General features: G+C 40.5%; 2 protein-coding genes across 7 annotated transcripts; one reads left to right on the top strand and one right to left on the bottom strand.

The window, feature by feature from the left end:
* Nucleotides 1–1457: 1457 nt before the first annotated feature.
* On the bottom strand, nt 1458–8325 carry LOC116430433 (protein GPR107). Of its 3 annotated transcripts, none has more exons than XM_031984580.2 (10): nt 8173–8325; nt 7620–7730; nt 6581–6747; nt 6380–6480; nt 4364–4587; nt 4158–4291; nt 3793–4060; nt 3443–3715; nt 3159–3331; nt 1458–2759 (listed from the first exon to the last, which is right to left on the bottom strand). In XM_031984580.2, the coding sequence occupies exons 1-10, from the start codon at nt 8260–8262 to the stop codon at nt 2597–2599; spliced, it is 1704 nt and encodes a 567-aa protein (XP_031840440.1). In that variant the 5' UTR covers nt 8263–8325; the 3' UTR covers nt 1458–2596. The 3 variants fall into 3 exon arrangements, with proteins under 3 accessions (XP_031840440.1, XP_031840441.1, XP_076225059.1); XM_031984581.2 differs by having other exon boundaries at nt 1458–2747; XM_076368944.1 differs by lacking the exons at nt 6380–6480; nt 6581–6747; nt 7620–7730; nt 8173–8325 and adding an exon at nt 5040–6023.
* LOC116430436 (uncharacterized) lies at nt 6655–10488 on the top strand. 4 transcript variants are annotated; one of them, XM_076368951.1, is made up of 3 exons: nt 6655–6797; nt 8682–9157; nt 9243–10488. In XM_076368951.1, exons 2-3 carry the CDS (start codon nt 8964–8966, stop codon nt 10408–10410), a joined length of 1362 nt encoding a protein of 453 aa, XP_076225066.1. In that variant the 5' UTR covers nt 6655–6797; nt 8682–8963; the 3' UTR covers nt 10411–10488. The 4 variants fall into 4 exon arrangements, with proteins under 4 accessions (XP_076225066.1, XP_031840445.2, XP_031840444.2 ...); XM_031984585.2 differs by having other exon boundaries at nt 6742–8127; XM_031984584.2 differs by lacking the exon at nt 6655–6797 and adding an exon at nt 8359–8489.
* Nucleotides 10489–11028: the final 540 nt, after the last annotated feature.

Genomic DNA, 11028 nt, shown 5'->3' with positions numbered 1-11028 from the left:
ATCGAATTATGGAATGCGAAAGTAGATTGTACGTTCTGCCCTCGAGATTATTTAGAAAAACGGACGTCGAACGAATCGTCGAAAGAACAGACTAAGCGATACATTTTTCTTAGTGAAAACAGAAAGAACAAGAAAGACAAGAATAAGAGATCTAATCAATCGGACGATGCGAGAACTGATATAAAGATAAATGGCCGAAGGAGAATGCAGAATTTTTAATCAAATTTGATATCGACCGGTCGCGGTATTGTTAGTGTTAAAAAATCTAAGATTCCCCCTGGTCGGAGGAATACTTGTGAATAAAACGGAACAACGCTGGAACCGCTGAAATTGAAACTTGTTTTCGTCATGACGCGAATCCAACGCAACAGGTCGGACAGCTTCTGTGCCGACCTACTGAAATATCGACAATAGAAGTGGAGAGAAAGACTAGTGGCACTGATACTACCGAAATTCCTATGAAATTTATTAACATAGTTCAATTTCCAAGCACAGACACCGCGAAAATGCGAAACTAAGCTCTCGTTGTTATTACCCTTAACGCACAGGTACCACGCGTGAGCAGATAATTTCGAGTTTTATATTTCGCACGCGAATACGACGAACATAATCAACCACGATGCGATTTACAGAATTTCATGGAACGGAAGTGGGATAAACGGAAGCTTGAAAAACCATATTTCAATTATGAAATTACTCAGATAACCGAGAACCATTAGAACGACGCCACGCAAGACTCATGTAAACAGAATGCAACATTCACGGTGAATGCAGTGATCCCGTCGCATGCGTGTTAGACTGCAGAGAGCAGATACATAGATGTTCAAGCGCCATGCTGTATCGATCACGCGGCGACATGTGAGTCTGCAGTTGACGGTTAGCCGTTAATTTCCATGAGAGATGCATTTACTTCGCTATAGAGTACGATCAAAATTGCAACGTGTCTCTGCGAAGGTAATTCCTGCTGGTAGAGTGAGTGAGAAAAAAAAAGATAAAATGAAAATTGTTTCCACGATTACTCTATTGTTCCGAAAGTAAAAATACAAACGGAATGCTCTGCAGCGTTGACCTTCGAAACCAAATGATTTTCGACTATGGTATATTCTCTTCGGAGACGGAGAATGCGGATAGATTTCTTCGTTTCATCGAAAAGCACGATTCAGTGACTCTTAAAATGTTGCTCACGTATCCATGGCTGGTTCGTAGATATCTATACTGCTTTCTGAAAGGAGGGGTTGAGGGTGGAAAGTATAGTGCAGAGTATTAGCGACCATTCAATAACTTCCATGAAATTCCCAGGTTCGCGTAGTATCGTCCAAAATTTCCTGCTCGTTACACGTTTCCCCTTGATCGAGAAACGGGACGATCACCTTCGTCGAACCGAAGCGTCGCGACGATGACGACGACGACGACGACGAGACTAAACAACGGTGACGCGAAGGAATGAAACAAGAGGCTTCATAAAAATATCTGCTTTATTATTTTAACTTGATTTTGTAGGGTGTCCCTTTTATTCCATACAATAAAATATTAATAGTAACAGACGTAACAATAATTACGATAACGCGTGTACAATAGTAATAATAATGGTTGTAACCAGAGACAGAGGTTACGTAATGGGACACGTGAAACGCTTAGAAACTTATTACCTTTCTTACTTGTCTCTTTCGACGCCATAATTATTCCTACGTAAAAGACTGAAGGAGTGCTTTACAAAAGTGGATTACGGTACGCCGGTCTCGGCGTACCGTTTATCACAAAATTACTAAAGCGCCGCAAAGCGGGCTCTCCGGTTCAACGAAAATGAGCGTGTCATGGGGAGGAAAAGGAAAAAGAAACAAATAGAAATGCTTTATCGCTTTGCTAAATGCCTAAGGTAAATCAACTACAGCCAAGATGCGTATCAAAACGTGGAACTTTTCCTCTCGTTGGACTTGCATCAACGCTCGACTCTAAACCTGAAAACGCGAAACGGCGTGTTTCTCGGAACGTAAGAACCCTTGAACCATTTCCTAGATTACTTTTCTTCGACATCTATTACAATTTTCTACCAATAAATACAGATTACACTCAACTTTAAAGTCCATGATTAATTACGTCTTGAGAAGAGAGTGGCATATTGTTAACGTGGTGCGCCGCAAGTTAAAATCGTGATACATTCTAGAATGGAACCGAAAATGGAGAAAAAAAGGAGGAGGAAGAGAGAGAGAGAGAGAGAGAGAGAGAAAAGAAATAGATAAATAGCCAAGATGTTGAAATTTCTGTACAAAACGGCGAACAACAGAGCGTCTTCGACGGAATTAAATACGAAACTGGGTTCACTGAAAAACATCTAAATCTGAATCAATTTGAGGGTCGATAAAAACAGAAAATGTAAGAGAAATAAAATGTCGGGTCTGCTTCTGTTTCCGCATTCTCGAGAAAATAGAAGATAGATCTTTAACCGCGCGTTCCCCTCCTCGTTCGATCGTTTCCAGACACTCTTCGCGTCAGATGTTTCGGTCGCCAGCACTGTTTCCGAATATCTTGAGACGGGAAAACGAGTCCCTCGCTTTCCATATTGAAATAGGTATACTGCGAAGAATTTTTGTCCAGCTCAGTCGTACTCGTGAGATGGCTCGGTCTTATTGAACAAACACTCCCTCTCTTCTTGCGTGGAAGGAACATCCGAAGACGTGGGCCTCAAGACTTTCGGAACTTTGCTAACTTTGCTGAGACCCTCGGTTATACCGCTGCCTCCGGAAACACTGGAAAAGAGACTGAGATCGTCACATTAGAACTGGATAAGTTACACTAAGAACGCATACGCTGAAATAATAATTTGGGAAGAGTGCGGGAAGGCTACGCGTATAAGTATCTAAAAGCCTCTTGCGCTAGAAAGACGTGCCGCGCACGTGGAGATATTTTTGTTCTAAAATTGCCAATGACGTCTTACACACAGCGATAGTCTAGCTGCATTACGCATACTGGATTGTTTTGAAATGTATCACTCTACACAAAATTATGTATAAACAGAGTACACATCCACGTAAAATAGATAAAATGAGAATAGTTCGCGCAAGACTTAGCCAAATCTCTGAATTAATTTCCAGCGCAAGAGGTTAATAACTAGGAACAGTCAGCGATGAAAGGAATAGAAAAGCGCGGCGAATACTCACACGACGTCCATTTCGTCGTCCTCGTCAGCCTGGATCGTCTCGTCGTTCGTCAAAGTAAAATACGGATTCGCGGAAGCTGGTCGGAATTTATATCCGGTAAGGACGAAAAAGACGTACGTGGCCATTTCTCGGAACATCTCGTCCAGCCACTCGTATTGAAAAGGTACTGTAATCTGTCAGAAATAAAAGGTTGGAAAATTCGTTGGCGCAGCGGCGTTCGTTAGCCCTTCGAAAGGACTGCGAAACGAGTGTAAATCAACGGCCACAAACCAAAAAGAACATACCTTGAGTAAGTACACTATGATTCGTGTGAAGTAAATATAACAAACTATCATGATATAGAAATGCCTAAAAAGCATCAGCTTGCGTAAGTTCACAGCTGCCTTGCCGTCCGTGTGCGCAGCTTCCTGCAAGTGCCTGATACTCCAAACTACCGGGAATAAGATGGCACCGCAGCACAACAAGTCTACGAGGATAAAAACGTCTCGCCAAGTCTTGTGCTCGATGTCCCCCTCCTCGCTTTCCTCGATTATTATTTCTGCTACGTTCGCTAATACCTGTCGGGTCAGAGTTCGTTGTAAAAGTTCGTTCCTTCGGTCGAATGTGTGCTCGAATCTTATATTGGTGTGCTCACTTGTAACGGTATCACAATCATAAAAAGTTTCTTATCCTTGTCGGCTAGGATGTGTTTAATAAATGTCCACCCCGTGCCGACGAGGACAATGGTAATGAAAAGTACGGCACCCTTCAGTAAATGCGTGATATAATACAAAATCGCCCACGCGGCCACGTGTTCTCCTTTCGTCTGAATGAAGTGATAATTGATCCCATGGAAGAGCAACGACAAAGATTTCAAGTACACCAGCACAGCCATCAAGTAGTGAATCTTGAAGACGGGATGCCTGGGCAAAGAAAGATTCGGAATAGAAACGGATATCGTAGTTGGGACGGTTGTGCGAGTACAGTTTGGCACAGCCCTCGCTGAAACGAGTCGCTTACTTGCTCTTTTTAAGAATGAATACCCAGAAGCAACCCGACAAGAAGAATAGGAGCGCCATCATGAAATAGAGAGCCGGCAATGGCATTTCGCCCGCGCTCAGGAAATTTTTGCTATTCGCCTCCGATATTTGTACCTGTAAATGTTTCATTGCCCTCTCGAAAACAGCAGATCAAAGTCGCGAATCGCATACGAGTAACGGCCTTACCGTAAAGTCCAGCGCGACTTGCGCGTAATTATAATTCGGACAATTATGAAAGTACAGATTATAAAGACCCTCCTCTTCCTCGCTCGCGACGTACACGGCGAAACTGGTATTGTAATATTTCTCTCCTTTGACGGTTTGCACGATCATCGGTAGCTTCGTGTGCGAGCATCCGCTAGCTTCCGATCTCGACTCGAATTCGTCCTCGTTAACGGACCTTTCGACACCTGCGGAAGTAATCTCGCTTTATCTGAATCCTCGACGCCTTGTCTCCGGGACGGATTAGGCGATCGAGTGGATCGCATTCGATCTAATTGCGAGCAAGCCTCGCATAATCCAGTCGAGAGATCATCGGCATAAAATGCACTACTCTAGAAGACAGTTACCTAACCGATGGACCCTCAAAAATACTTGAGTTTCGAGTTATTTATAAGATTGAGGACGAGTCACGTTAATTATAGCGTCTCTCATCTCTGCGGTGTTCGATCACCGATGTCGCTTCGAGACCCCACATTCCGTGAGATATCGACCACACTCGTATTTAGTTCCACGAGGCGGGCAGCGGTAGCAGTAGCAGTAACAGCGGCGATGGTGAACACTATCGCCGATATGTTCGACGCTCCGATAAACATGTATTTAAATTTGGACATCGAAACTTCCCGCTGCTCGCCGATAGTACCTTGTACGTTGGAACGTACGCTACGCTCGCCGATCCGCGATATTCCTCTCTTCCCGTGTACCATGTTTTTCCTCTTGTTGTTGTTAGCGTGTTCCCCGAGTCGCGTTGTGCGATTTATAATGTGGCTCGCAGCCCCGACCCTCTCTTTTCGCATCGACGAATCGAACAATCAATTACGCGCATTAAATGTCATACGATCGACGCAAGTGAGCTAAATCGAAACGAAAACGGCTGCCCGATCGTAACATCGATATACTTCCGGGTGATAAATGATTCAAGGTTCCCCGCGCGGCTTCGATTCAATGCAGATGGTGTACGCGCGAACGGAAAACCGTGACCGATGTCGCGCGAACGTTAATTGGGAAGTTCGAAACGCTTCGTTCCGATCGGTTGACGTCGAATAGAAACGCAACGCGTTTCAGCCAGTCCTGTTAAATTTTCATCACGGATGAAACATTAGTAAGCGTACCCTAAGGTCGTGATCGATGCAGCTCGTGCCAAGTTTTCATCGTCCACCTGTTAGCCTATGTCACGACCGATTCAAGTTCTAATATTAGCAGGCATCCGTGACAAAAATAACTTGCGGATGCGACGATATTTATATTTAATGTTCATACGTACTGTCCAAATCATTTCTGTGCAACGGTCAGTTCCCGGTTCCGAGTTTATCCGTCACCGAGCGTTACGAGAACCTCCCAAAACCGTGAAGGGTCGACGATCGAATAAAAAAAAAAACGAACCTGTGCGCAGGAATCTTAATCGAAACGAACCGCGTTCGAAACTAGGCGGACCGACGACGCGACGAGCGATCAAGCTGATTCTTAATTACGCCGAAAAAATTCTGCAACGACGTCGACGCGATTCACTGATAAGAATCGATCGGCGAAACTGCGGAAGTTGGAACGCGTTGCGAGCTAAACCTTTACCCATTCCACGCGGTCTACCGCGCGTCAGCTTCCTGTCTTTGGACAACTGCCAAATTTAAGAGCGCGTTACGCCCGCGCCCGTAAACCCTCGCCCCTGCCCCGGTGTCGTTCATCTTTTACGACGATGCGGTTCTTCCGATTAAATAACTTTCAAATGCAAATCCCTTCGGAACTCCTGTACACGCCCGGGGATTTGTATCAATATTTATACAAATGGCAGAACGAGGCGTTATACGAGCACCCGGTGTTAATGTAAAGGAAGAATTATAATACCGCGAATGTCCGTCGGGCGTAATCGCAACGGAGTGCAATTTGTTCAGCGAGCTGGTTACCGCAATATTTCCTCAAGGATGATTATTATTGCGGGCAAAGAAAAAAAATAGAATAGTAGCGTTTCGAATGGTTCTGACTCACCGTGCGAGGTGTACCGTTTTCTTCGTGGAAAAATGATCACGCTACCAGAATCCTTGTAGATGTGCACGGTGCGAACGTTCCGATTGCAGTTAACTTTCAAGCTGAAACGAGTTAACATTTGTGTAATCGGTTCCGCGTTGAACGACACAAAGTAAAGTATACGGTACGATTGTGGTCGATTCGATTCTGGTGAACACTTACAAAGAGTTTTTCAAGTCCATCGTGAAATATACGACCGCGCTGCTGTCGTCCCTCTGCTCGAGATCGGTCTTCGCGTTCGTAGCATCTTGCAGTACGCATCTCTCTTGGTGACTATCTAAATACGGATTCATCGCATCGCTTAGCGTACGATCCAAACTGAATCCAAACTGAACCGTAAAAAAAAATACAAAGCACACGCATTACACAAACAGGAAAGGCAAGTTTTTCAACGATCGTGAGATTAAACGGAAAAGAAAGAAAAACAGGAGTGCCATTCGGTTGATAACAAATGGTCGACTAGTATTAGTCAATTGCTCGTTGTCAACGGAATCTTTACCGTTAAACTGCGGAAAATTGTTCCCTCTTACAGCTTCAAATTTACCGCGTTCAGCTTTCACTGAACGAAGAAATCCCATAATTGAATATTCAATTTAACCCTTAACGGCCGAAAGGCATCAATTCCTGGACATGAAAAGAATTTAACTTTCATATCATTGATTTATCATCGCTGTAGTTTTATCAAATATTGCAACATATTACATCATTGGTTTGTTGATCATACACTGCCAAAAAATATTTACCGTGATACAACGTCTTATAAGCGAATATTGTAAGAAAGGCGGTTAAGGGTTAAATTATAATATAATTATAATTATCATAATTCAATCAACAAATCTAACTAAATAGAGCTAATTAAATACCACGTTAAATTTGTTCTTTTTTCTAAAGACTTTAAACGTACAGACATCTCTCGTATGTAAGCTACCCAAGTGTTTATGAAAGTTGATGATAGGCTTGTGTTGTATACATTTCTCGTGTTTTCGTTCCTTTCGCTTAACCATTGAGTGTACAAATAAATGTGCACAAAGAAAAATGTTTCGCATGATTTCTGTAGAGAAATCCATTCGTTTGAGAATTGTCCCGAGTGGTTTCCTAGCGGCAATTCAGCGGCGTGAATGAGAGAAAATGGAAACAGGTGTCTGTGAATGGATGGAACGACGCGTAGTATTGCGCGAACGTCCACGCTACGATAACTCACCACGGCATTCTCGTCGAGGGGCTCAGCCTTGAAATTCGTTAGATTTACATCGAGCATACCACCCTTATAAAAGCCAAAGGTGCTAAGGGCTATGTAACGTCTCGTGTCTTTCTGTAACATGAAAAACCATCGTAAGCGTAAGAACGAGGGTGACGTGATACCGTAACCTATGACTAAGCGACCAGAAAGGAAAACTGGAAGCACGATTCCAACTATAACCTATACGCCGTACGTCCTTTTCGTCGGTCGGGTCCCTTGTGGGAACGTTTCGCATGGATTCGCGATGCTTCCAGTTTCATTTGAGCGAACCTAGTTCACAGAAGGTGAACGTCAATACCGTACTACAGTAACGCTCGTTCGGAAAATTCGTTTACTGGAATTTTAAAGAGCCGAACCCTACGGAATGACGAACAAATAGTTCGTACGACACGATCACCGTTGTTTACATTAATTCGATTAACCGGTGAAAGGTAACCGATGTAGTAAACGAATCATGGGCAAATAATTGGTAAATATACGTGCGTTGTTTCACGAGATTACTCATCGAACTAACCCGTATTTCGAGTTTGTGTATCCTTGCGGCGGCCAGTACGAGCACCGATGCAATCCAGACGCATTGTATCAGTAGTTGTTTCGATTGCATTTTTGCTTGATTTCACTGGAGAAATGTCACATTACGAAAACACAAAATAACCACGCATCCAAAACGTCCAATGTTCGCTCGTCGATACGCGAGCAGAAACTGAGCTTGAACCACGGGAACTTGGACCGTGATCACCGAAACGAACGAATTGAACTGCGCGCAACTTTTTAAATATCTCTTAGCAATTATTGGTTTTATCGTTGCAACCTTGTCGAACTTATAGACAGGTTCGAGATAACAGACGATATTAATTTCCTTAAAAATACTTTTGAAAGAATAGACGTCTAAAATTGAACATTATAGTTTATTGCTATGTCATGTTAATATAATTCTATATATTCATTTACTTCTTATATATTATCGATATTCTCGTGTTTCTATCTTTGGATATATTTTTTAATACTATTTTATCTGTTTAGATCTAATAACAAAGATGCAAGGTTTCCCCATTTTGTATGTAGTGCTGTGTTTAAAATTTTAACGGAAATTCGAACTGTAAAATTCGTAACAGAAACTAAAGTCCATTGTGTTAAAAGTTTCGAATATTAATTTGAAAATAAATATTGTGTCCATGTTTCATTAAAAATATAATATTTTAAGGCAAGAAAAAAAGAGAACAAACTTTTGAGGAATGTTTGAGGTTATGTTTTATTAACCGGGTATGATTTCAATGAACGTATCGAATTGTACAATTTCAAATTATGGAAGAACATTTTGCATCGTTAAGATTATTAGATTCGGACAACGATAATAAGTTGACTAGAGCTTTTAGTTATTCCGAATTACCATCGTCTCAACGAGTATGCTTAGCACAAACTTATCATTCTGGAAATTCACTTGGCTTGGTTAGACAGTACAGTTGTGAACAAATTTTTGATCAAACTGCAAAAGCAAGGTAAAATTTTAATGTTTCTATTAAATATGCAGGGATTTATGAAGGATATGTACTTCTTATGCATAAAATTGTATTTTGATTTTAGGCAGTTGAAGTTGTCAGGATTAATGTCATCTGAAAACAACAAATGTAAGAAAGAGTGGCAGTCTGTGATAACTTATTCTGATGCGTGCAACACTCCTGAGTGGCAGTTTTGTAGTAATAGTAAGGTAATGCAAGCATCAAACCATGCATCAAACAATATAGAATATATGGAAATTGAACATATGGACATTTCAAAAGAATCTGTGTCCTTATCTAACGACCCACCAATAAATATTACAACAAAAGACACATTGAAGCATCTGCCACCAGAAAATAGAAAATCTGATGCAACAGAAAATAGAAAAGCTGACGCAACAGAAATTAAGAATACAAATTCTTATCAAGATGTGAAGAAGAAACTACGACCATTAGTTACACCTAAGGCGAAAGATCCAGTAAAGAAAAAAATGAATTCATGTTGCTGCAATTTAATATGTTTATGCGCTCTCCCAATTGTAGTGGCAATAATTGCATTGTTTTTAAATCCCATTACATATACAGTTTGTAACCGTGCTATTCTATTTTCAACTGCCACCCTTGAATTACAAGAAAAATTATATGGACAGGAAAATACAATCAAAAATATTGCTTCTGCATTACAAAACGACATTGAACACTTAAAAGTGATATGTCTCATAGGTGGAACAGGCATTGGAAAATCTTATACTGCTGAAATTATAATAAAAAATTTTCCATTAGAAAAAAAGGTTTATGTACATGATGTGACATTAGGCCATGATCTTAATGAAAAAATATTGAATTCATTTCGTTCTTATGAACTGTTGATCATAGAGAATTTAAAGATGAAAGATTTTGATATATTTCTCAGTATATTAGATACGTTAAAAGGGGCGAACGACAAATGCATTACGGTGTTTGCCATTTTTAATGTAGAAAATATAAATGAGCAGTTGACTCGTGATATAGATTTATTGAAAAGTTCAGCTCAAATCAGTCAGGTATCCGCTGACAAAATGATTGATATATCTGTTATTCCTTACGCACCAATGAACGAGGAGGCACTGAAGATGTGTATAAGAGATGAAGCAGCATACAGTAATTTAAAGCTTTCTGAAAGTCAGATTAATGAAGTTCTACAAAGTTTATTGTTATCGGGTAGCGGGTGTAAGGGAGCGTACGCTAAAGTTCAAGTTATCGGTAGAGAATAAGTTCACGGAAAGTGAATTTTGTTAAAACAATGTTCCTGAATGCAGTGAGACGTTAAAGACTGAAATATAAATCTTCAATGCCAGAACTAACTGAAAAATGAGACTTGGTAGATATAATTTTTTCTATTCCTTACTATCGAACTAAATACAAACCTTTATGTGATTATCAAAACTGAAATATGTTCAACGTCTTTTGTCATATTAAAATTGACAATAACTTTTTCTGTTAACTGTATTCAAGTAAATTGTTATACGTCATATTTATATATTTACATGTTTTTGCTGATATACAATGGTTTTCATGGAAAGTGTGGTATTATCGTTTATATATATTATATCATTCGTATATATTTTTAAATCTCATTCACGATTCAACTATCATCGATAAATGCAATCGAAAGATAGAATTATTTTTGTACTTCGAGTGAGTTTAACATCTCGCGTTCGAGAGTGTGATGTACTTCCATAAAATTGTAATACTGCAGGAAATAAAATAAATTCAAAACACTGTCATTTTTAATTATTATAATGAAGGTGAATCATTCGTTTCATATTTTACGTCTTCTTACACGCGTAGCGTATCTACAGTCTTCGTCAAAATCCTTTCACACACGCAAT

Source organism: Nomia melanderi, chromosome 7 (genome assembly GCF_051020985.1).
Source record: "Nomia melanderi isolate GNS246 chromosome 7, iyNomMela1, whole genome shotgun sequence".
Classification (NCBI taxonomy): domain Eukaryota; kingdom Metazoa; phylum Arthropoda; class Insecta; order Hymenoptera; family Halictidae; genus Nomia; species Nomia melanderi.
The sequence above is the reverse complement of the archived record's forward strand: the minus strand, read 5'-3'. Positions and strand labels throughout refer to the sequence as shown.

Bases quoted from the DNA above. Each gene is read 5' to 3' on its own strand.
- LOC116430433 (XM_031984580.2), bottom strand. From the start codon at position 8,262: ATGCAATCGAAACAACTACTGATACAATGCGTCTGGATTGCATCGGTG. The intron at 7,731-8,172 runs GTTAGTTCGATG...TTCATGTTACAG, and splicing joins TACACAAACTCGAAATACGG to AAAGACACGAGACGTTACAT. The intron at 3,332-3,442 runs GTATGTTCTTTT...TATTTCTGACAG, and splicing joins TCATAGTGTACTTACTCAAG to ATTACAGTACCTTTTCAATA.
- LOC116430436 (XM_076368951.1), top strand. From the start codon at position 8,964: ATGGAAGAACATTTTGCATCGTTAAGATTATTAGATTCGGACAACGAT. The intron at 9,158-9,242 runs GTAAAATTTTAA...TTTTGATTTTAG, and splicing joins GATCAAACTGCAAAAGCAAG to GCAGTTGAAGTTGTCAGGAT.